At 33.6% G+C, this 23,826-nt stretch overlaps 1 protein-coding gene across 4 annotated transcripts in view; it reads right to left on the reverse strand.

The window, feature by feature from the left end:
• The window catches only part of LOC132729401 (uncharacterized), a 114,173-nt gene that overhangs the window by 41,383 nt on the left and 48,964 nt on the right, over positions 1 to 23,826 (reverse strand). For 3 of the 4 annotated variants that reach the window (XM_060715166.1, XM_060715167.1, XM_060715169.1), the window contains exon 5: positions 2,915 to 2,971. The exons of the other annotated variant lie outside the window; for it this stretch is intronic. In XM_060715166.1, coding sequence (XP_060571149.1) covers positions 2,915 to 2,971 — 57 coding nt within the window. The remainder of the gene's footprint in view (positions 1 to 2,914; positions 2,972 to 23,826) is intronic. 4 annotated transcript variants of the gene reach the window in all.

Consider the following 23,826-nt stretch of genomic DNA (forward strand, 5'->3'; position numbering starts at 1 on the left):
GTTACTTTTTACTGTTGATATTTAGATAATGTATAAGTTATAAGTTAAATAAGCATGAAAGGAGAGTTAACTATTCAGTAGATATTGGAAGTATTTGCAATATGGGCTGAGGAGTTGTATCCCCTGTCACTATGTAGTCTCTTATAATTCTTATCAGAATGACCATACAGGCATTTTTATGATTTTAGGTTTTACAATTTGTAATTGAAATGTTGCAAATGTTATGTATGGATGAGACTTTCATAAAGATTGTATATATATGTGAGATATATAGACAACAATTTGTTTTGACGTAAATTTCTTTTACTTTTTTTAAATGTTAGTAATATAATAAATTCTACATCTTACAAAACAATAAAACCACTGATGATTAATAACAATTTAAGAGATATTACTTAAGTTATTTTAGCAATATTATTATAGTAACAAGCGCTGACCAGTTAGATTTATTTATCATGAAATATATTTGTATTTGACGAGAAAATTAATGTATCACTGACCAATTAAATACAAGCAATTATCATAGTATTGCAAGCAATCCATAAGTCCCCTACCGGTTAGAACCCCAGCAACATTCTGAAGGGCCATTGGCCATTCACTTATGTTTCTATTTTAAGTAAATTTGTTGAAAAAGTTCTTTAAAAGTGATCACAGGAAACAGTTTTTATGTACAGACAGACAGACGGACTGAAGGACACTCCAAAGTTATTTTTTAAACATCCTTGTTATCAAAATATAACATTTTTAAAAAGGAGATAACTCTTGAAATAAAGATGCAAGATGTCATACATGATGTGAGTGTAACAAAGAACAATTAGTAATGAAGGTATGAATAATGAATGTTTATTTTGAATTTGAAGTAAATGAAAGTTAAAAGAACGAATAGGAAAAAATAAAAGTTCAAGGAGGAGATTATTTTGGAAATATGGATGCTAGATTTATAAACCTTGTCATAATTATTATTATGATGTGGGAGTTTGAAGAAAATCCTATCATGATTGAAGAAGTTGGAGTAAAAATTACCAATTTCCCAAAAAAAGTCTAAGTTCAAAAGGGGCATATTTCTGGAAATAGTCTTGCTAGAGTATTGAACTTTCTCACAAATGTTGAGTGATAATAAGAAACATTTATATGAAGTTTGAAGTAGATACATTCAGAAAAAAGAAGTTATTAAAAAAAAAACAATATATTTTTCATGAAAATTTTAAGTTCAAGGGAGGTAATTCTGATAAATTTTGTCCTACAGTTGTGAACCTTGTCACATATGATGTGGTTGATGACTAGCAACTTATATTTAAAGTTTGAAGAAAATACCTTAAGAAATAAACAACTTATAGTGAAAATAACTTAAAAACTAGAATCAGAAATCTTGAAATTCAGTCTATTTGTTGCCACAGCAACCAGAATTTTCAACATAGGAAGATAAGAAAAGGATGTTCATAATTTCCATACTGCCATCTACCCATATGTCAAGTTTTATAAAAATATTTTCAATACTTTTAGCGTTATCACTGGATCCAGGTTATGTGTAAATTTTGCCATATTTTCAGTCTATTTGTTGCCATAGCAACCACAATTTTCAACAAAGGAAGGAAAAAAGACCTGCATAATCTCCATACTGCCATCTATCTATATATCAAGTTTCATAAAAATATTTTCAGTACTTTTTGAGTTATCGCAGGATCCAGGTTATGTGTAAAATTTGCCATATTTTCAGTCTATTTGTTGCCATCGCAACCAGAATTTTCAGCATAGGGAAAAAAGAAAAAGACGTGCATAATCTCCATACTGCCATCTATCCATATATCAAGTTTCATTTAAATATTTTTAGTACTTTTTGTGTTATCGCGGGATCCAGGCTATGTGTAAAATTTGCCATATTTTCAGTCTATTTGTTGCCATAGAGACCAGAATTTTCAACAAAGGAAGAAAAGAAAAAGACGTGCATAATCTCCATACTGCCATCTATCCATATATCAAGTGTCATAAAAATATTTTCAGTACTTTTTGAGTAATCGCAGGATCCAGGTTATGTGTAAAATTTGCCATATTTTCAGTCTATTTGTTGCCTTCGCAACCAGAATTTTCAGCATAGGAAAAAAAGAAAAAGACGTGCATAATCTCCATACTGCCATTTATCTATATATCAAGTTTCATTTAAATATTTTCAGTACTTTTTGTGTTATCGCGGGATCCAGGCTATGTTTAAAATTTGCCATATTTTCAGTCTATATGTTGCCATAGAGACCAGAATTTTCAACAAAGGAAGAAAAGAAAAAGACGTGCATAATTTCCATACTGCCATCTATCCATATATCAAGTTTCATTAAAATATTTTCAGTACTTTTTGCGTTATCGCGGGATCCAGTTTTGTGGACGGAGGGACGGACTGACGGACGGACAGACGGACGGACTTTCTCACAGGACAGTAATTATGTGGCTACTCTATTGTTCTCTCTATTGTTCTTTTAGCCACGCAAAAGAAAATAGCCACATAAAAGCATTACGGAATGAATGACATCAAAGAGAAAGAACAGTTACCTATTGTCCCTCTAGCCACATAATTACTCTCCTGTGAGTGCGGACTGACGGACGGACGGACAGACGTACAGACGGACGGTCAACCTAAAGTCTCATCCGGTAAACCGGTAGGGGACTAATAAGGAATCTTTTTATTTTATATTTTATACAAACTATTCAAATCTACATTATTATCATTACCATTTTCAAATTCACAATTCTATTTTTGTACATATTTTTGTAATATGATCTATGAATATAATTTGTCTTTTTAATATAGGTAATAAATAATATTTTTTTTTCTTTCCATCTTTTAAATCTCAACATAACATCATTTTCTTCATTAACCGATGACCCGGTTTCAAAATCAAAAGAATAGCAAACTCGTACTTACAAATCGCTGTCCTCGGGTGTCATCCCAGAATATCCATATTCATCATAACTAGATGTTCTAGAATAACAAATAAATTAAATTGCAAACAAAAAACAAAAACAACAAAAAACATCTCTTGAGAATGTTTGGTTTAGTAACTTTAATTATTACATAGAGGATATTTGTTTGTTTGTGTGTAAGATGAAATAAAATAACATCTTACACAACAAACAAACAAATTTTCTTTTTATTCTATGCTTAAAAACAAGTTAAAACGAAATTTCTATAACATTAACGTTAATATCAAAATCTGTTTTCCCCATTGTGAGCCCAATTTAGTCGGAATTTCTCATTAAAAACAAGAAGCCTTGAGCTGAAATATAAGTCCGTCAATCAACATTTAATGACGGTGATATTATTCATTTTATTAAAAAGTATGAATGATCGCTTGTTTAAATAATAAAAACAAACCATTCTTGTAGGAGAAAAATATAATATATAATTTTCACACATAAATCAGTAATCCACTGAAAAGCATAAAATAAATATTTGCCACTTTTCACATACATGTACTAAATTGGCGTGTGATCCAGAATGTTTCATATACTTTGAATTTAAACTTTCATGTTGTTTAAAGTATTCTGATATCTATTTCATAATGCTGTACATGATGGACATCAATAAATGAGATTTTGTTGCAAATTGAAAAATTATATTAATTTCATTTATAAAATAGGTAACTTTGTATAAATCCAAACGTATTTGGATAAATTCATTTAACTAGTGTTGTAAAAGTCATGAACAATTTTTCCTGACCAGAGGAGAATTTCACAGGTTTTAATTAATATTTATTGACAAAGTTGTGGCTTTCAGTGTTTTTTTAAGCGAAAACATTCACATGCTGTACTCTATTCGGACAAGTTTAGTTTCCACCATCATGTATTGTTAACTTAAGGTTCAGAATCAGCAAAATTAAATGTTTAATTTTATTAATTGCCATTTTTTGCGGAAGCTGTTTAAGCAATTTGACCATTTTTTTCTCATCGCTGCCTTCACACCAGGACTTAATGAAAGCCATATTAAATATTGAACTGATAGTGCCATCGCGATTATACTTTATAACCCAGAGGTCGACAATGCGACAGTGCGATGACAACAATACGACAGTGCCATGACGACAATGCGATAGTTCGATGGCGACAGTGCGATGACGACAGTACGATAATGCGACAATGCGATGATGAAAATGCGATGGCGACAGTGTTATAACGCGACAAGGACTGTGCGATAATGCGATGGCAACACTACGATAGTGCGATAATAATATAGCTTTGTCGCCATCGCACTGGATCGTACTGTCGCCATCGCACTATCGCATTGTCGACATCGTACTAAAAACGTCTATATAAAATTATTTATTACTAAAAAGTAACATTTTACATCAAAAGATAGGGGGAAATTGGTTTGCGAGATGTAGATTTTTTTTTGTATTTACTAAGATCACAATATAAATTTCACAGCAAAATAACATTTTCTCTAGATATCTAATTGGTCAACAGTTTTCACTGTAAGTATAACTGGTCAAAAGATTTTACAATATGTTTACCTTTTACCTCATTTAGACGCCTTTTCACCCAATCCCTTTTGAGGCCTCAAATAGTGAAAACAATGTCCTATTTCATCCTCCAAACACTTGTATTCGTTCGAAAAATGTTATTACAAATAGTGATCACTTTTTTCGGCGTCGCCCTCTCATCTAAAAGATGCATCAGGGGTGCCGGTGTCGCTCTTTTCTTCGTGGTGGTTTGAAGGGGGACTGCCGCCCAACTCAACTCCAAGAAAATTTTGGACTTGTGAAAGGCTCACAATGGCATCAGTTCGATCTTAAGGTAACGTGTAACCAACGCTGAAAAGCCTTTCACTCTATCCCAATCCGATTGAGAAGTTGCAGCACTTTGAAATCAGTTTTGATGGAAAAAATCAACAGAACATAGTGATTTTGAAATGTCCCCTCGTTGCTATGGTAACAGGAAATTTAAGATTGAGCATACCGTTGCAAAGGCTATGGTCCTGTTAACATTTGTGCCAAGTGTGATAAGTATTAAATCATTTATATAGTTTCATAGCAAAAGCCGTCCGATTAGGTCAATAGGTAGTGTTTTGGATTGTGATTCGGGCGACCCGGGTTCGACGGCGCCGTTTACTTTTGTTGCGATTGATCATGAAATCTTTTCTATGGTCATTCGCACTGTACCCCTGCTCTGGTATGTACAGAAGTTTCAGTTCCTTGCGAAAGTGAAGGCAACACTGGTGAACTGATTGACAGCCTGTCCAGGAACGATGCGTTGGCTGAACTGTGCTCTGGTAAATTCAAAATGGCTTTTCCGGAGATCCGGAGTAAAAACTATCAACACCACCACCAGTTTCATAGCAATTTGAACTTGAACACAGAAGGCTTTAAATGAAAACAGCCATTTTTCAGCAAATGCTTCTGCGGTAATGGGTTAACTGGTCAGCATATGCTCTTATACATGTGTACCTAATGTACAGTACACCTTAAATCTGCTAACAATATAGTATAGGAAGAAAATATGGCATAAACCAAAAAACAATTTAACTGACATTGCAAAATAATTTAGTATTTCACGGCAAACATTATTTTCCTCTGTACATCGGCAGTTTCTCAGAGATGAGCTAAAATCACTTTGGCTATGTATAAAACAAATGAACACAGAATCAATCATATCTTAAATGTTTTGTTTATTTAATCATATTTATTTACTATTATTAAGAAATGATAAAGCACTATGTCCACCAAACACCAAAAAAGGCCCCATCTTAGATATTGATAAAAACATAAAAGAGCGTCAATTTGGTAGGATAGTAGTTGGATATTTGAATAAGCAACTACCTACTAGTTGGTGGTTGGTAATTCGAACTTTGCATGTTTCCTTCTAAAAAAAAGAATCCGGAATAAATATAATGGATATACAATAGCATGATAGGTGTGTTTTTCAACATTGAAACATCTCACCAGCGTAATCAGAATATGCTGACCCGTTAAACTTATAGTACAATCTGCTGTTAAGTTAATTAAAAAACTTATAGTATAAATTGCTGACCACTTATGTTTTTTTAACTTGGGACTGGAAAGTATACACCCAACAATGCTCTGTATGGGGAATTAGCCTGGCAACCCCCACATGTAAGGCAGTGGAAGTCTGTTTCTCAGCAATGGTATAGACTTAGGACAATGGATGCTTTTAGAATAAATCATAAGATATTTAAATGTTGTAATAGTAGAAGCAATAACAAATGTAAAATTTGGCAAAACCAATTTAAGTGTAATTTGTCAAATATATACTTAATGGAAATGACAGATGGATATGATACATTTTTACAAAGGAATTTCATTGATAGGATATTGAATGCTTCTATGGAAGTTTTCATAAGTTCTTGGCACACACATATTAATAGTGAGGTTAGTCCTTCGAGACAGGGTAGAAATAACTTAAGAAATTATAGATTATATAAAACAAGCTATGAGACTGAAGAATATGTTAAATCACATATGTCTAAAAGTCAGTGATCAGCATGAGCATAATTCAGACGTGGTGTTGCTCCAATTAAATTGGAGACCGGGAGATATGAAAACATCCAAGAGAACGCAAGATTATGCCCGACATGTAAACTCTCAATTGAAAATGAGATTCATGTTCTGTTCGAATGCTTTGCCTACCATGATCTAAGACAGATGTTAATTTCTAAATCCATGGAAATAGATAATAACTTTGTTAATCTCAATAACGAGTAAAAATGTTTGTTCTCTCCAACAAGGATATTGTAAGGGAAACTGCCAAAACCTGGTGCACTATTTTAAAAGAATGAAATAATTTGTTATATAAATAACATTTATCTAACATTATTATTTGTAATTTTAGTAATACTTCTTCTTTTACTTACTTGATGTTATTTTATGTGTAACTTACAATAAAATTTTTATATTTTAGTTAACTAACATTTATGGCAGACTAAAGTACCTTTGTTAATTAATTTTAGTTTACTCTGATTAAAGTTAGGCCCCTATTTTAAACCAGCTTCCAGATAACAGGACATTTTGTCAGGGTATTGAGTTGTCAAAGTTTTATAAGACTTTTAAGTAGATTTTATTAACATATTAGCAAGGGTATGTTACTTTTTACTGTTGATATTTAGATAATGTATAAGTTATAAGTTAAATAAGAATGAAAAGAGAGGTAACTATTCAGTAGATATTTGAAGTATTTGCAATATGGGCTGAGGAGTTGTATCCCCTGTCACTATGTAGTCTCTTATAATTCTTATCAGAATGACCATACAGGCATTTTTATGATTTTAGGTTTTACAATTTGTAATTGTAATGTTGCAAATGTTATGTATGGATGAGACTTTCATAAAGATTGTATATATATGTGAGATATATAGACAAAAATTTGTTTTGACGTAAATTTCTTTTTACTTTTTTTTTAAATGTTAGTAATATAATAAATTCTACATCTTACAAAACAATAAAAGCACTGATGACTAATAACAATTTAAAAGATATTACTTAAGTTATTTGAGCAGTATTAATATAGTAACCAGTGCTGATCAGTTAGATTTATTAATCATGAAATATCTTTGTATTTGTCGAGAAAACTATTGTATCACTGACCAATTAAATATAAGGAATCTTTTTATTTTATATTTTATTCAGACTATTCAAATCTACATTATTATCATTACCATTTTCATTACACAATAATACATTTGTACATATTTTTGTAATATGATCTATGAATATTATTTGTCTTTTTAATATAGGTAATAAACAATAATTCTTTCTTTTCATCTTTTAAATCTCAACATAACATCATTTTCTTCTGAAATATTTCTACTATACCAAAAATTCACACTATGGCGCCGTTATATGTCGCAAAGCCGCTAAATGTCGCACTTGCCGCTAAATGTCGCACCATTGCCGCACGAATATCCCTTACCGTTAAATGTCGCAGCATAGCCGTTAATATCGCAAGATGTAATATTATATTGAACTCAAGTTTTATTGTTTTATCATATTAATTAAATCTGTCTACTCAAAACAAAGTTTGTCTGTTTGAATGCGAGTGAATTTATTATATAAGGAAATGCGCTATAATTTAGGCGACGATAATACTCATCTTGTAAAACCATGTACAATTGTCTACTATTTGTATGAAACTGCAAATTGGCATTGTTACGTTAATAGTTCTGTAAAATGATGTCTGTAAAATTGGCAGAAGAGGCAGCCTAACGGTCTGGCCTGAAGGTCATGCAAAAGCACATACACATGTCTGATTATGAAAAAACGCCTTAACCCTCAGACGCTGAACTTTGCAGTCTAACAGCCTAAAGCTGGCAGTCTAGGAACCTGGCAGCCTAAAATTGGTGTCATGTTATAAAACAACGGAACAATCAAAATAATAAAATAGCATGTTGGATTTTTCTTAAACTCTACTCGTACAAATGGCTTTATAATTTACACATTTACTAATCAATACAATATACTTGATCCTGGCAAGTTACAACGTTATTGCCCTTTTCAGCAGTTTTAGAATGAATATTTTGACCTAAAACGGCAAATTGGATTTATGTAAGTACTGTCTATACTTATGGCTTCATAATTTCCACACTTGCTTATAAAGAGAAAGTTCATGATATTGCCAAGTTATATAACTGTGCAATCCATTTTTCCCAAGTTAAGTTATATTCCTTTTTTTCACTTTGAAAATAAGACCGTGTATGGTTAACCTGTTCCGGTAAGTTGGATTTATCTTAAATTTAATTCATTTAATGATATCTTCCATATTTGGTAGGTGGATACCTTTAATGGCCCTGTATTTTTGTGGAGTAAGGGGCCTCTAAGGTCAAGGTCACTGGTGAGAAATTTAAAAAAAAATGTTTGCTCATTAAGCCTTTATTGTTAAGTTAATGTATTTCATGTTTAATACAAACATGTCAAAGAAGGTCCTCTTCCTTTGGTTAAGTTAGGGGTCATGTGGGTCAAGGCCAAAGTCACCAATGTCAAAAATAGATTTTCACATTTTAGGTGTATTAAGATTATTCTGTTGACATAGGTCTTTTATATTTGGTAGGAACATAAAATATTCTCCTTTGGATCGAGTTAGGGTTCTTTTGTTTGTTTGTTTGGATTTTTACGGCACGTCAACACATAACTTGCCATATCGTGCCGAATGCTATAATAGGCTTAAAATGTTATGTTAAACTTTGTAAATGACAATGAAAATGAGCCATGATATCATGACATTCATAAAAAAATGCTTGACAGTAAAATTTCCATTACAAGCTACACAGAAAGGGGCATTGTCACTCGAGAGGAGATGACAGTGGGTAATTTTAGTGTGTCCAATTCGGCATCGAAGAAGAACTATTTGATCATTGCGGTTTGACAGAGATAGAGATGGTGACACATAAAGTGATGGGTTCATATAGTGAAATTTATTAAAAATGGCATAGTCCCAATTTGCTTTCTATTCAGATGATACGAGTTTATTTATAGCCGGTCTAAATTCAAAAGCAGGTAACAATAAGTCAGTTTTTAGAAAATTTAATGATTGTTTAGCTAAAGCATCTACTTTTTAATTTCTTCGTATACCTACATGACTTGGAACCCAATGTAACTAAACAGATTATGTTTTAGTTTATCATGAAATCGTAAAAGAAGTTTCTTTATCATGATATTGTCAGATTTTTTATTTTTAATGGATATTGAAACAGAAAGCGAGTCTGAAAATATCACAAATTTATCATGGGTATCTGTACTATGTATGACAATGCTAAATCTATAGCTTTTGCTTCTGCAGTAAACATTGATGCATTATCTGGTAACCTCAAACTAGATGTAAAACTATTTTCAAACACAGCTGCACCTACTTTGCAACCTTCTTTTGAACCGTCCGTATAAATATGTATAAAATCTTCATGTTTTTCCTTAATTGATAGAAACTTCTCTTTGAAATGTTCAGGTGAATTTGATGACTTTTCTTACATTTGAAAGGTTAATATTTATTTTCAGGGAATTTTAAGTCCAAGGTGGAAATCCTCATCGTCATTTTGAAGGATACTGTCTGGATTAAGTTTATCTAAATCATCTCTTAAACGAAGGCCTAATGGTTTAATTTCCTTTGGTTTGTTAACAAATTTGTCAGTATAACTTGGTTAGAAAATTCTTTTAGCTGGTTATTTGCTATTAAATGAAATTCTTTTTGCATATTGAAGTGATAGCTTTTTTCGACGAAGATGAAGCAATGGTTCCCCAGCTTCCGCATATAGACTTTCAACAGGTGAGGTGCGAAAAGCACCTAAAGCTAAACGTAAAACCTGGTGCTGTATGGTATCTAGTATTTGAAGATATGATTGTCTTGCAGACCCATATATTACAGTACCATAATCTAATTTTGATTGGATAAGACTTCTGTATAAATATATTTATTATTGTTCTATGTTATAACTGAAGTCATGTTTTGCATGAGAAATTACCAAATATGGTAATTATAACGGGAAGCAGTTTATATATAAACCGGGTTGTAACGTGTTAAAGTCCTTTGAGGTCAGATACAGGCAGTTAAACTAAACTGGTTAGTTTAGTCAATGGAAGATAGTTCGAGCAGCCATATTGGGCGTTCACATCATCAGGAAAATACGTTGGAGAGAGAAGATAGAGCACATAGAGCTAGCTATCCAGAATCTGGAGGTAAGTCCCCGGGGGATTCAGCAATTGAAGCGTTTTCTTTATTTAGAGATTATCTTGATACTCAGTTGAAGGACTTTTAAAAAGGACTTGAATTTAAAATTACATGATACTCCTTCAGTCAAGTTCAAGAAAGAAGCTAATCGTATTCAGTATGAGTTTTTAATCTTGATATTCTTCGCAGTTTAGAAGTGGTTGCTGACGATAAATTTCGTATTCCTGCCGAAATTTTCGAGATAGTGTTATTTCCAAGGTCAAACATAGAAATAAGTTAATTAAAGTAGCTGATAGTTCCCGGGGGCTGGCTTACCGTCAATGAATATGAAAAAGCCAGTTCTTGGATCAGATAGTGAGGACGAAAAGCGCCTTAAACAGGCGGAAGCCAGGGCTGTACGGAAAATCAAAGCAACCACTTCTACTAGTAACCTTCTTTCAATCCTTATAAACGTCCTGTTTCTACTTTCATGCCGAGAGAATCGCCTTCCGATACTGTTCAATGGGGAAAACCGGCTTATTCCTTTTCGTGGCACATCAAGACAAAGCTCCATCAGAGATATTTGCTTCACATGCGGACAGCGAGGACATTTCCACCATGAGTGTAGATTCTGGTCAAATTCAACGAAGCGCTTTACACCGGACAACTTCAAAAGAAGCTCAAGTTCAGAAAGCTCCGCAGATAAACGAACAGATAAATGATAAGTATTTTTTCAATGCCCTTGAAAGAGAGTTCTTTGAATATCAAGAAACTTTATTTTCACCAGCAGAAAACAATACCTGTCTTTGGAAAGATACATTTTCCTTTGAGGATTGGAAAAATGCTTTAGAATATTTTGAAAGAGAGTCTTTTTCTTATAAATTTGACATTAGTAAAGCTTATCATCATATTGATATTTTTTATGAACATCAAACTTTCCTAGGTTTTTTGGTTCGGGGTGATTTCTATTGTTTCACCGTTTTTTGCCATTTTGGATTAAAATACAGCTCCCTTTGTTTTCACAAAATGTATGCGTGAATTAGTGAAATTTTTTGGAGAAGTAACAGTATAAAGATAGTCATGTTCCTTGATGATGGATTTGGTACTAATAGTACATATGATTCTGCTAAGAGTGATGCTTTTAGTAGTTAGAAATTCTTAACTTTCAGCAGGATTTGTATTAAATGACGAAAAATCTATTTGGGTCCCTGTCCAAGAATTAGAATGGACAGGTATATTTTGGAATAGTTCTGGTTTTTATATCAGTATTTCTGATAGAAGAATTAAAAGACTGTTTAGATACTATTAAATCTATCATTGAGGGTCTGCCTTTTGTTTCTGCAAGGCGTTTAGCTCAATGCACGGGTAAACTTATTCAATGTCGCCCGTTTTAGGTAATTTAACTAGGCTTTTGACTAGATATTTATATCGAGAAATAGAGAGTAGAACTTCTTGGGATTCTGTTTACAAGTTAAATTCTGAAGGTTCTTGCTTAAAAGAATTAAGATTTTTTGGTGAAAGAATTTGAAACTTTCTAATAGAAGGTACATTTTGCAATATTCACCAAACACAAACTGTTGTTTATTCTGATGTTTCGGATTATGCAGCAGGCGCTTTTATAGTTAATTTTGAAAAATAGTATTTTTCAATCCGTTTTGGTCAGATTATGAAAACAACAGAGTTCTACTTTCAGAGAGTTAAAGGCCGTTAAACTGGGGCTTAGGGCTTATTCTCAGTTGTTAAAAAGGTAAACGGTGAAATGGTTTTCTGATTCAGCAGTCATGTGTGCATATTGTGCAATGTGGTAGTACCAACTTGACTTGCATGAAGAGTCCATGAATATTTTTGAACTTTGTTCAAAGTTTAATATAGATTTACAAATCCCATGGGTTCCAAGGGAGCAAAATAAATTCGCTGATGAAATTAGCAAATTCAGGAGTACAGATGAATGGCAGGTGACAGGGGCGTTTTTTATTTTTTTAGATAAAATGTGGGGACCGCACGATATTGATCGTTTTGCCACTTATCTTAATAGAAAGGTTAAACGTTTCAATTCAAAATTTGTTGATTTCGAAACTGAGGCTGTGGATACGTTTTACACAGTGTTGGGGCAAATGCAACAACTGGCTGGTTCCTCCCGTACGTCTGGTACCCTAAAACAATTTCTCATTTGTTAAATTGCAAAGGCAGAGGTACTATCGTTGTTCCAAAATGGCCTAGTTCTCCATTTTTGGCCATTGTTATTTAAGAAAAATTTTGTTCACAAGGATTTCATTTCAGAAGTCCTTAAATTTAGTGAAGGGCAAGATATATTTACTAAAACTGAAATCGACGGGAGTATTTTTGATTCTATTAGATTTAAAAGTAAAGTCTTAGCTATAAGGATAGAATCAAATAATACTGGTTGTTTTTGTAAATGTAAAGAATAGTACATTTTAATATTCAAAAGAAGTGAATAAAATGAAAATATTTTTACAGGTGATTAAATCATGAATTTCGCTTCTGCATATGATTTTCGTGATTTTCTTATAAGTGGAAATCGTGGGAGTTGCTTGTTCAAATAATTAGGTCAGACACGGAAATTAATGGGTTAACTGTCCATTCTATTTTAGCCTTGTGGTAGACTGGAAAGTTTTAGATAAAAAACTGCAAATTAAACATGCTTGTTTTTTTAGCAAAATGCTAAATAATTTTGAAAGTGCTGATTGTGTTACTAGAAGTGATATTAAATACTAGTATTTTGAAGGTGGATTGCCTTTTTAGTTTAGCGGAATGCAAATATTTGGAGCGGAATGCTTGTTTTATATTAGCGGAATGCTAAAGTATTTTATAAGCGGAATGCTTGTTGTATATTAGCGGAATGCTAAAGTATTTTATAAGCGGAATGCTTGTTGTATATTAGCGAAATGCTAAATTATTTTGTAAGCGGAATGCTTTGTTTTATTTAGCGGATGCTAAAGTATTCTTGTAAGAAGAAAAGTTTGTTATATTTAGGGGAATGCTTAAGACTATTTTACGAGCGGACATTTGTAACTTGTTAACATGATTTTCTTAAAGGAATGCTGTTAACATTTAATAGAAATTAAATACCATGTTAGCGATACAATTTTGTCGGATTTACATAGCAGAATGTTTAAACACTTCAAACTGAATAAATTTTATTAAGTTACATTTTAAAGCTTTTTTGTTGGCTTTTAACTTCTTATTTCATGTCGTAGAATTTAAAAATATTACATATAAAGTTTAATAAGATTTTATATTTATTTTCACTAAAATTTTTACATTTCACAGATGTTCTTAAAGTTGGAGTATGGAAACAAAATCGATACTGTCTACGGTACATCGGATCTTTCTATAGCACATGAAAAAATCTAAAGAAGTTTTCTTTAAAATCTAAAGCTTTAAATACTAAAGTCTTATGAACAGTATCTTAAACATTTTTGCAAATGGTGTATCAAGTATAATTTCAAACCAGTTTCTTCTTCTGATTATCATGTTTCACTCTATCTTTCTTGCATGGAAAGAGATAATCCTTCCCAGTCAAAAAATTAACAGTATGCTTTAGGGAATTTCCCATGCACATAAATTAGCAGGATTCGTAAAATCCTTGCAATTCGCCTTTAGTTAATTTTGTTAAAGAAGGAATCTTGAGATCTTTAAAGCACCATGAATTGTTCTAAAGAGCCGCTTTCTAATCAGTCATTACAATTGATAGTAGAAAAGTATAAAGATACTACATGTCTCCTAGATTTTGAGATTCGTGATAATGACTTTATTAAGTTTTTTCTGGTTTTTAAGGTTTAATGAAGTTATTTTTTTTACGAAGAAACGATATTGTTTTTAAACGGGATCATATTGAAATCTTTATTCGGGAGTCTTAAACTGACCAATTGAAAAAAGGTAAAAAAAAATTTATTAGTAAAACTAATAATGACACATGTCCAGTAAAAGCTCTCGAGAAATACTTGCTTTTATCAGGCATCTCTGAAAGTTCAGAAGAATTTTTTGTTTCGAAAAAATTTCTTTTTGTAGTAAATCAAAACTTATAAGCTAAGGGTAGGGAAATCCCATTTCCTATACAAGAGCGAGAGAAAATATTTTTGGTATCATATTTCTCTTTTAGGGTAAGACATGTCGAAATTTGGTCTCCCATTCATTAAGGTCTGGGGGGAGCTACAGCTGCAGCTCTTAAAGGTGTCCCAGATAGGCTTATCAAGAAGCATGGTCGGTGGAAAACCGATAAAGCTAAAGATCTTTACGTTAGAGAAAGTGATGACTTGAGACAGTCTGTTTCCTTAAATTTTAGGTTTTATAAAAATTGTTAGAAGTAATATTTATGGTCGTTTTTTTTGTTTTCACTTCATGAGTGTTTAAATTTTTATTCAATATTCACGCTTTTTGTTTTAAATTGAAAAATTCTGGATTTTCGGGTGCCCGTTCTTTTTCTTTTGATGCCTGTTATTGACCACACCTATATAAGTGTTTGTTGTTTTTTTTCAAAACAAAGGTTATAATATAGTTTTAATTTATAAATGATTTATGTTTGTCTGAAGGAACTGAAAGAAAACATAAATATATTTATTATTGTTCTATTTTATAACTGAAGTCAATGTTTTGCATGAGAAATTACCAAATATGGTAATATAAAACGGGAAGCGGTTTATAATATAAACCGGGTTGTAACGTGTTAAAGTCACTTTGAGGTCAGATACAGGCAGTTAAACTAAACTGGTTAGTTTAGTTTCCCCACCCACCCGCCCATTTTTTAAGATTACTGTTTTGATTCTTTTGGAATTTGGTTACAGTAAAGTTTTGATTTAACAACAACAACAGTTTATTTGCAATACATGTTTTAACAACATTAGAGATATATACATGAAATAATGTACAGTGCTTAAAATTTTAATATATAGATATTCAAATTTGTTTTCATGTTTTATCATGTTAATTTATCTATTTCAGATCGAATGAATTGTCAAATTTTCTGTAAGATTGAAGCAGAGTGAAAGAATATTCATCCATATGTAAAGGATTTAAATATGTGTTTGAGTGTAGATGGTTTCTTGGACACTTGAAAGTGATTTTTTTTCCCTTCTCATCTTTTGTGTTAAGAGATGGACTCAAAAAGACCATATTTCTGGTCATAATTTTGCGAGAAACCATCGCAGTGTGCTTGTGTTTTGTAATTATCAATGAATAAAATGCCTGTATTGACAACACCTAAATAAGTGTTTGTTGTTTTTTCAAAACAAGGTTATAATATTGTTTAATTATAAATGATTTATGTTTGTATGAAGGAACTGAAAGAAAACATAATTTCAGTAATGTTGAAGAATTTGATCCCCAATTTGTACTTGATAAAACCTTTAGTAAATTAAAAGCTTTTAGGCAATAAGTTTTTAAATGCTTAATATGTAGTATAAAAGAAAGTTTTTTTTATCAAATATAATTCCTAAAAACTTAGCTTCATCAACTACTGGAATTTTACCAGATATGTAAAGTTCAGGGTCATTGTGGTGTTTCCGCAATCGACAAAAATGAATGAACACATTGTATTTTTGACTTTGAAAATTTAAAACCATTTTCAATTGCCTACTTATGAATTTTATCTAAATTTTGTTGAAGTTACCTTTCAATTGTTCTCATACTTTTCGATCGATAGCAGATAAGAAAATCGTCTACATTTAGAGAACAATCTATGCCTAATGTAAGAGCGCTAGAAATATTTTTCAGAAAAGTGTAACAGAAAGTATGCTTCCTTGAGGAACACCTTGTTCTTGTTGGTGGTCCTCAGAAACAGTTGAACCAATCTTAATTTTAAGTGCCTATGGTTTAGAAATCCAGAAATGAAAAAAGGAAGTCTGCCTTTAAGTCCAGCATCCTTTAGATCTTTTAGGATACCATATTTCCAAGTAGTATCGAAAGCCTTCTCAAGATAAAAGAATATTGATACAAGGTGTTGTTTATTTACAAAGGCTTCTCTAATAAAAGTTACAAGTCTTACAAGATGATCGTTTGTACATCGCTGTTAACGAAAACCTGACTGAAAATTAGTGATAATTCCATTATTTTCTAGATACCAACTAACCGATTATTTATCATTCTCTCGAATGTTTTGCAAAGGCAGGTTGTTAGTGAAATTAGACGATAGTTTGTATGGTCAGTTGAATCTTTTCCAGGTTTAGGGATAGGAATAACCAACGCATTTTTCCAAGTGTTGGGAAATTTACCAGATTTTGTTAAAAATTTCAAGAAGCAAGTCAAGAAATTGGGGTGGTAAATGTTTAAGAAACTGGTTGTAAATTTCGTCCAGACCTGCAGCACTATCTTTTGAAGTTATGATTGAATAAATTAAGTTATCAATAGAGAAAAGGGAATTATAGTCTTCATCGATTGTTGAAGTAAAATTAATATGCTCTTAGCATTACATTTATGTTGTTAAAATCCATTTGAATAATTGTTTGAAGAAGAGTTCTTTTCAAAAGATTAGCCAAAGTTTCTGCAATAAACGTTTTTGTTTTGGCAAATTGGCCATCACCAGTTTTTAAATGAACAGTTGGACTCTTTTTATACTTATCACTTATTTTTTGCACTGCAACCCATACATTCCTAATAGGTGTATTTGAATTAATATTTGAAACATATGATTGCCATGATTGGCGTTTAGATTGACGAAATGATCTCCTAGCTTTGGCTTTCAATATTCTATTATTATCAAGGTTTTCTGTTGTAGAGCGATGTTCAAACATTTTAAGTGAAGCTTTACGAATACGAACGGCTTTTTTACATTCATCGTTAAACCATGTTTTTTTGTTTTGTTACTTTCATTATTTTTTGTTAATGGAATAACTTTGCGGGCAATCTTATGTAATGCTGAAGATAACGTTTCACCTATATCAGCAGAAGTGAAATCAAATTCATTTTTTGTTAGATCAATAGAACAGAGCCTAGTAAATGTTTCCCAATCTGCTTTCTTAAATTTAAAAATTTGACGTCTTTCATCTGGTATAGAGTCATTTGATGTTAGTAACAATGGATAATGATTACTGCCGTACTGGTCATCTAAATCTTTCCAATCGAAGTCCAAGTATATAGCAGAGTGGACAATCGAGAGGTCGATGCAAGAAAATGTACCTGTAGCTGGATGTAAATATGTAGGTGACCGATTGTTTAATATACAAAGCTGGAAGTTATCTATCAATTTTTAAGTTATATTACCCTTGTTAATTGTAGATATACTGCCCCACATAGGATTATGAGCATTAAAGTCGCCTAAGAAAAGGAAAGGTGATGGTAATTGTCGAACAATACTCTGAAGTTCATTACTTGTTACCGTTATATTTGGAGGAAGGTATAAGAAAAATTGTTAGAGGTCGATGTAAGGTCACCTGCACAGCTTTAGCTTGTAATCTTGTGTTAAGGTTTAGTTCTTTTTGAGAGACGCAATTTGCGATAGCAATGCTTGTACCACCTGAAATTCTGGCGTTACTAGTGCATATAAAGTTATAAAGTGTATTATCTTTTATAGAGATATTTTCTTTAGGTGATAACACAGTCTCCTGAAGACATAACACATTTGGAGAGAATTTTTATAAAAGTAGAAGTAGATCATTATAATTTGACTTTAAACCACGGCAATTCCATGTAGGATAGAATGACTTCTATAATCCATTTTAAATTTTTTTTATATTATTTAGGAAACTTTATTGGACTTCTGCCATTTGGAGTTAGAGGAGAGGAGAGGTATAAATCCTCACCCTCCATCATTCGGTGTCGTGAAGTAGGTCAAACCGATTTTCTGTGTTGATCGGGTTCTGCTTTGCTTTTTTCACCCGATCTGTGATGAAAATTCGCTCTTTAGGCGATTGTTTTTGATAAACTGTCTCAGACGATGCTCTTTGAATGTTTGCAGTTTGCTTCTTTGGAGCAGACTTTGAAGGTGACTGAGTCTGCACATAGGTAAACTGTTTACTTTGTGAAGCTGTATTCTTGTTAGGTAATGGTAACTTAATTTGGGGGGGGGGGGGGGGGGGCATTGACTTTAGTTGACCTGTACTGCAAAGTCCACCATCTTAACAGACTTTGTAACTGCAGCTGAATACGACAGTTGTTTTGGTCCTTGTGAATCAACAAGCTTTCGTGCATCTTGAATGGAAATATTTGCGTATACTTCTGACGAAGAATTTCTTTCTCCTTTAACCACAAGGGGCATGACCGGGAGGTGGCGTAATCCTCTCCTCCATAGTTTGCACATTTAAACAGAAACGTTATAAGTCTCATTTTTGTCATGGTTTGAGCTGCATCTGTGGCAAATAGTCTGCCTTAGGCAATTTGATTCCTGGTGACCAAATTTGAATCATTTGTAACATTGCATTTGATTTGGAATGTAAACCGCAACGCGAACGTTGAGGTAACCTACTCGAATCGATGATGGGAGAATGGGTGTGGAGAATGTTACAATAAGGCTATTCGTTGGCACTCGATTATCATCTCTTGTAGAATGAATTCGCTTGACATTTGACACATGCATTTAACTCTCCAGCAATATCTGTCTCTATCATTGCAAGGTCAGAATATTTGATGACGCCCTTGCTGGAGTCTAGAGACTGGTCTGGTGTGGCAGTTGCATCAATATAAAAAAAACTGGTAAATTTCAGGATAATGTCTGCTTCTTGTTTCTGCTCTACATCTATCAAGAGTCCACCATTGCGGAGTTTCTTGACAGATTTAGGCGTGCCAATTATGCCGAAAGTTGTTTTTCTATAATGAAGGGGTTAAGTTCATTGTGTGGTTCCCCAGCCACCTCGGACTCCAACATGGGGATGTGCGATGGAGACGGTTATCCAATTCTCGCACAACAAGGATACCAGAGAGATATACTCGTATAAATTGCAAATATTTACAATTTACACAATTAGCCTATGAACAGGCTCAATAAAACCGAGCCTGCAACATTTTCAATTATGCCGTGTTGAGCTTTATTTAGGGATTCTTATTTTCTCTATATTGGAGCTGTTTGATTTGATAATCAGAGAACGGGGAAAAAATCCATGAAATGTTACAATTTGAATCCTCTTGCGATTTTCGTTTTTCTGTTTGTATATCCATAATGAAAATATCAAAATTCGTCTTCCGGGTTTCCCAGCCACCTCGGACTCCAACATGGGGATATAGTTTCAGTAGGAATTAAAGGTATACTAGAATCACAAGTAGGAAACAAAATTTTAACGTTCAGATTTTTTAATAATTTATGTGCATTGAATTGTATTCATTTCGGGACCGTGTAAGTTCAATGAAATCTTCAAGTATTTGAGAAATATATATCCAAGGGCAAGGCATGACCACCGATTGGCCAAAAGCCGGGCTCACATTGGTCACCCGTCTACCCTAAATCAGCGGCCAAAGCAGTGTGTTAGGAGTACTGGAGATCCCTGGGTATCTTAAACCACCAGGACCCTCTTTTTCTAGGTTACGGGACGCTGCCCCCGGCAAAACAGGCAGTCTGGGTGTTGGCTCATTATGTCCGTTCATACAGGCCACAGCAGCGCACCCCAATAACTGGACATATGCTACCTCTCCTCACCACGTAGAGGTACCAAAAGATGCGAAGATAGGGGGTTCTGTTGCGTCAAAAGGTCACCAGTTCAAAAGTATTTTCATATTTTGAAGGAAGACGCATGGTATTCTTCCTTTTTTGAATGAGGTATGGGGTCGAATGAGTCATGGGTCGACAAGTGCTATAATAGATTTTTTTATTTGCAGAATGAAGTTCCCACAAACTGGTTATGCTTTTTTTTTAAATTTTGCTACTCGTATGCGTGTTTTTATTTCCACTTTAAACGCCAGAAAAGACAGTGGTCATTCATATTATTCTTGCATAAATTAAAAAGATGTTTTCTATACATATTTGTTCCATGTTTTTGTTTTGAATAATAAAGTTATTTAAAATTATCTTAAAATAAATACTCTATTGTGCGTATGTTTTGTATTCATGGTAATTTGAACTTTACTATGACGTAATCGACATGCGCATTAGACATCTTGAAATGACAAATGAAAAGCAGCTACAAAATAAGATGTGCGCATATGCACAAACAGACAACAGTCAACAATGCGATAACGCGCTGGCGACAGTGCGACAATGCGATAATGCGACAGTGTGATGACGAAAGTGCGAAAACGCGATGGCGTCAACGCGATAATATTACCGAAATAGTGTAGTGTCACCTTCGCATTATCGCACTGTCGTCATCGTCTTATCGCACTGTCGTCATCGCGTTATCGCACAGTCGGCATTGCATTATTGCCATCGCACTATCACATTGTCGCATTATCGTACTGTCGTCATCGCATTATTGCACTGTCACCATCGTACTATCGCATTGTCGTCATCGCACTATCGAATTGCCGTCATCGCACTATCGCATTGTAACCCTCTGGATTATAAAGTATAACCACGATGACCCTAACGGTATTCCGTAGGTATCAGCATAGTGAGCTTATACAGATTTCATATCGGCTACCTGTACAGATCAGGCTATCTAGGTAGAGGGTACTTGTTTCGGGCGTAAAGGAGGCTCTGCAAAACAACAGTTAGATCTACCCAAGAGCTAGATATTCCCATCTGTTACGAAAGCCGGTGTTTGACTTTTTTGTAACATATCAAATGTCAATCATGTTTGGGAAAGAAATAACGAAAACTGATATTTTCATGTAGCACTTCTTTTCTTATCGTAGCGTACAACTTCATTCATACCTGAAAAATGACGTCAACCTATGAACGCAATTCTTTATAATAAAAGCAGCGCGGGCATGCAGTCATTTAAAGGACGCGCTCTGTGTTGCACAGGGGTGTAAGCATCGATGTAAACAGTGGATAATCCTGTCTGATATGCAAGAATGAATACGATATCATGTGGAGCATGTATAAACAGTTTGGAATAGATTTCGCCAAGAGAGAGCGTAAATCTAATATAACGCACACATATTCACCAACTAATAAAAATGTTCAACATAATGAGAAATATTTCTTTCTTTAATAATATGTTGTTGAAATACGAAATACGAACCCGGTAGATCTTAGCTGGAGTGTAACTTTTGCTGCAACCCTGAACTTATCCATCGAACAACAATTCAACTTGGTGAAGAGAGAGAGAAAGCAACTGTTTTCCCAGAAAAAGTTAGAAAATTCGATTTCACACTACGTGCGTATCTGACAAGTACGTGAATATAGACAACAAGAACAAAGATCACGACGGCAAAGGCAACATTCACAGCCCCCGATATACCCAAGAAAGGCACCCAGAAGGCACTAAACAATACCGGGAGTGGACACAAGTGGAATTCCTTTTGAGTACAATTATTGTCGTGTAAGAAATTTTAAAGTGTTGTGGATTCTGTTAAAGATGCACCTTATGTACGCCGTCCGAAAACTGCAACCTCGCCAAAAAGGTTAAAAAGAATTTGACTGCTACTGATGCAAGATTTACAACTATGTATTGGCTAAATGCGTTGGTATATCTGTTGGAGCCGCTCATACAATTTGAAGACGTGATTTTAAAAATGAGAAGACTTAAGTGCCAGATGGTTACCCGCTTTCCTTACAAAAGAGCAAACATATGATAAACATGATCAACAAGGAAAGGCGGCGGCGTTCAGTGTATGCTACCCCCACACGACCCATCAACAAGAAACAATGGCAATGAGCCCAGGAGGATCCCAAACGAAACAGGACGGGGCACAGGGCAGAGCACAGAAGGCTAATCAATAAAATGATACGAAAGAAGAAATAATTTGTAACTGATAAGGAATTAAAAGAAAAAAAACGATTGAAAAATAGGCACACAAAGTCAAAGGGCACAGGGGGAGGGGATGTGAGAATCGGGGAAGGGGGGAGGGTAAAGTAAAGAAATATAACTAGGACAAGGGGGGAGATACCGTAGACGAGAAAACACACGAGTAGATAGCGTTAATTGAGCCATTGTCAAAGCTAAACTGATCAATGATGTTATATTTTCGATCCTTGAAGATCGTTCAGCACCACATTATTGTTGTGTATATATTTTAGATAGCATTTTTTGTTTCTTGTATTTGGCCTTTTCCAACTTGGGTGGTTCAGTATTCCTACTTGAATACTGTATAATCACCCTTAGGATATGTTGCCTGCTTTTTTAATTTGTTTTTTTGACGTCTTGTCTGTGATATGTAGGCTTCATAACCTCAGATCCCCTTTCAAAATTCCATTTCATTTAGTTCCGCCCATTGTTTCTTCGTTTACGGCAAACGCATTCTCTTACTTGGGGACCATACGCCGCTTTTCATGGAATGACACTACTGTGTCACATTGAATGCTCCATGATAACCTCCATGGTCGAGGGTTAGAGTCGATGACTTCTCATCCAGTTCCCTCTCTGGCGTGGGTTTGATCCCCTATGGTAGTTTAGCGCGAAGGAAGATAGTCTAGTACTGGTGTAACTCTCCAGGAACGATGGTAAGGAAACTACGTGCCTATATGACTGTAATTATGTTGGGGAAAAGGCATAAAATGAAAGAAAGAAACAAACAAATCAATGATATCCGCCGTATGAGCTCATCTGCGGATATTTCTAATTCAAAATTCACCATTTTTGTGTTTGACTGTTGAATTCTGCTTCTGAATTTCGTAGGGAGTGTATTTACTTTCCTAAGAAACCAGTGAATTCAATCCATTAATTTTTCAAAGCACGTATGGATTTTCATGCGAATGATTGGTTTTCACTAGCAACCATTGAATAGTTTAGATGCCGATTTTAAGGATCCTGTATGTTTTGTGATTGATATCGTTACTGTGTGTATCACACACTTGCAAAACATTATATATGTTTATAATTATGCAAATAAAACAATTTTCAAACATCCAAGAATATGTAAAATGTGTACTGCAAATATTTGTGCACATTATATTTAATCAATAAGTTACATGCATTCATTTCTTATTGGAAAACTTGACTTGGAATTTATAGAAAATAAATTTCTAATTACCTCCCTTTATTTACGCAAAATGTTAAATTGGGTAATATCTTTATAGATAATGCTTATTTGAACTTACAAGATTGACAAATCTTAATTTGAGCGTCATATTTATGAAATCAAACCATGAAAAAAATGTGTTACAGGATCTTTAAACTGTGATTAATTTTATGTTTATTTATA

Source organism: Ruditapes philippinarum, unplaced genomic scaffold, assembly GCF_026571515.1.
Source record: "Ruditapes philippinarum isolate M1 unplaced genomic scaffold, ASM2657151v2 ctg1357_1_1_1_1, whole genome shotgun sequence".
NCBI classification, from domain to species: domain Eukaryota; kingdom Metazoa; phylum Mollusca; class Bivalvia; order Venerida; family Veneridae; genus Ruditapes; species Ruditapes philippinarum.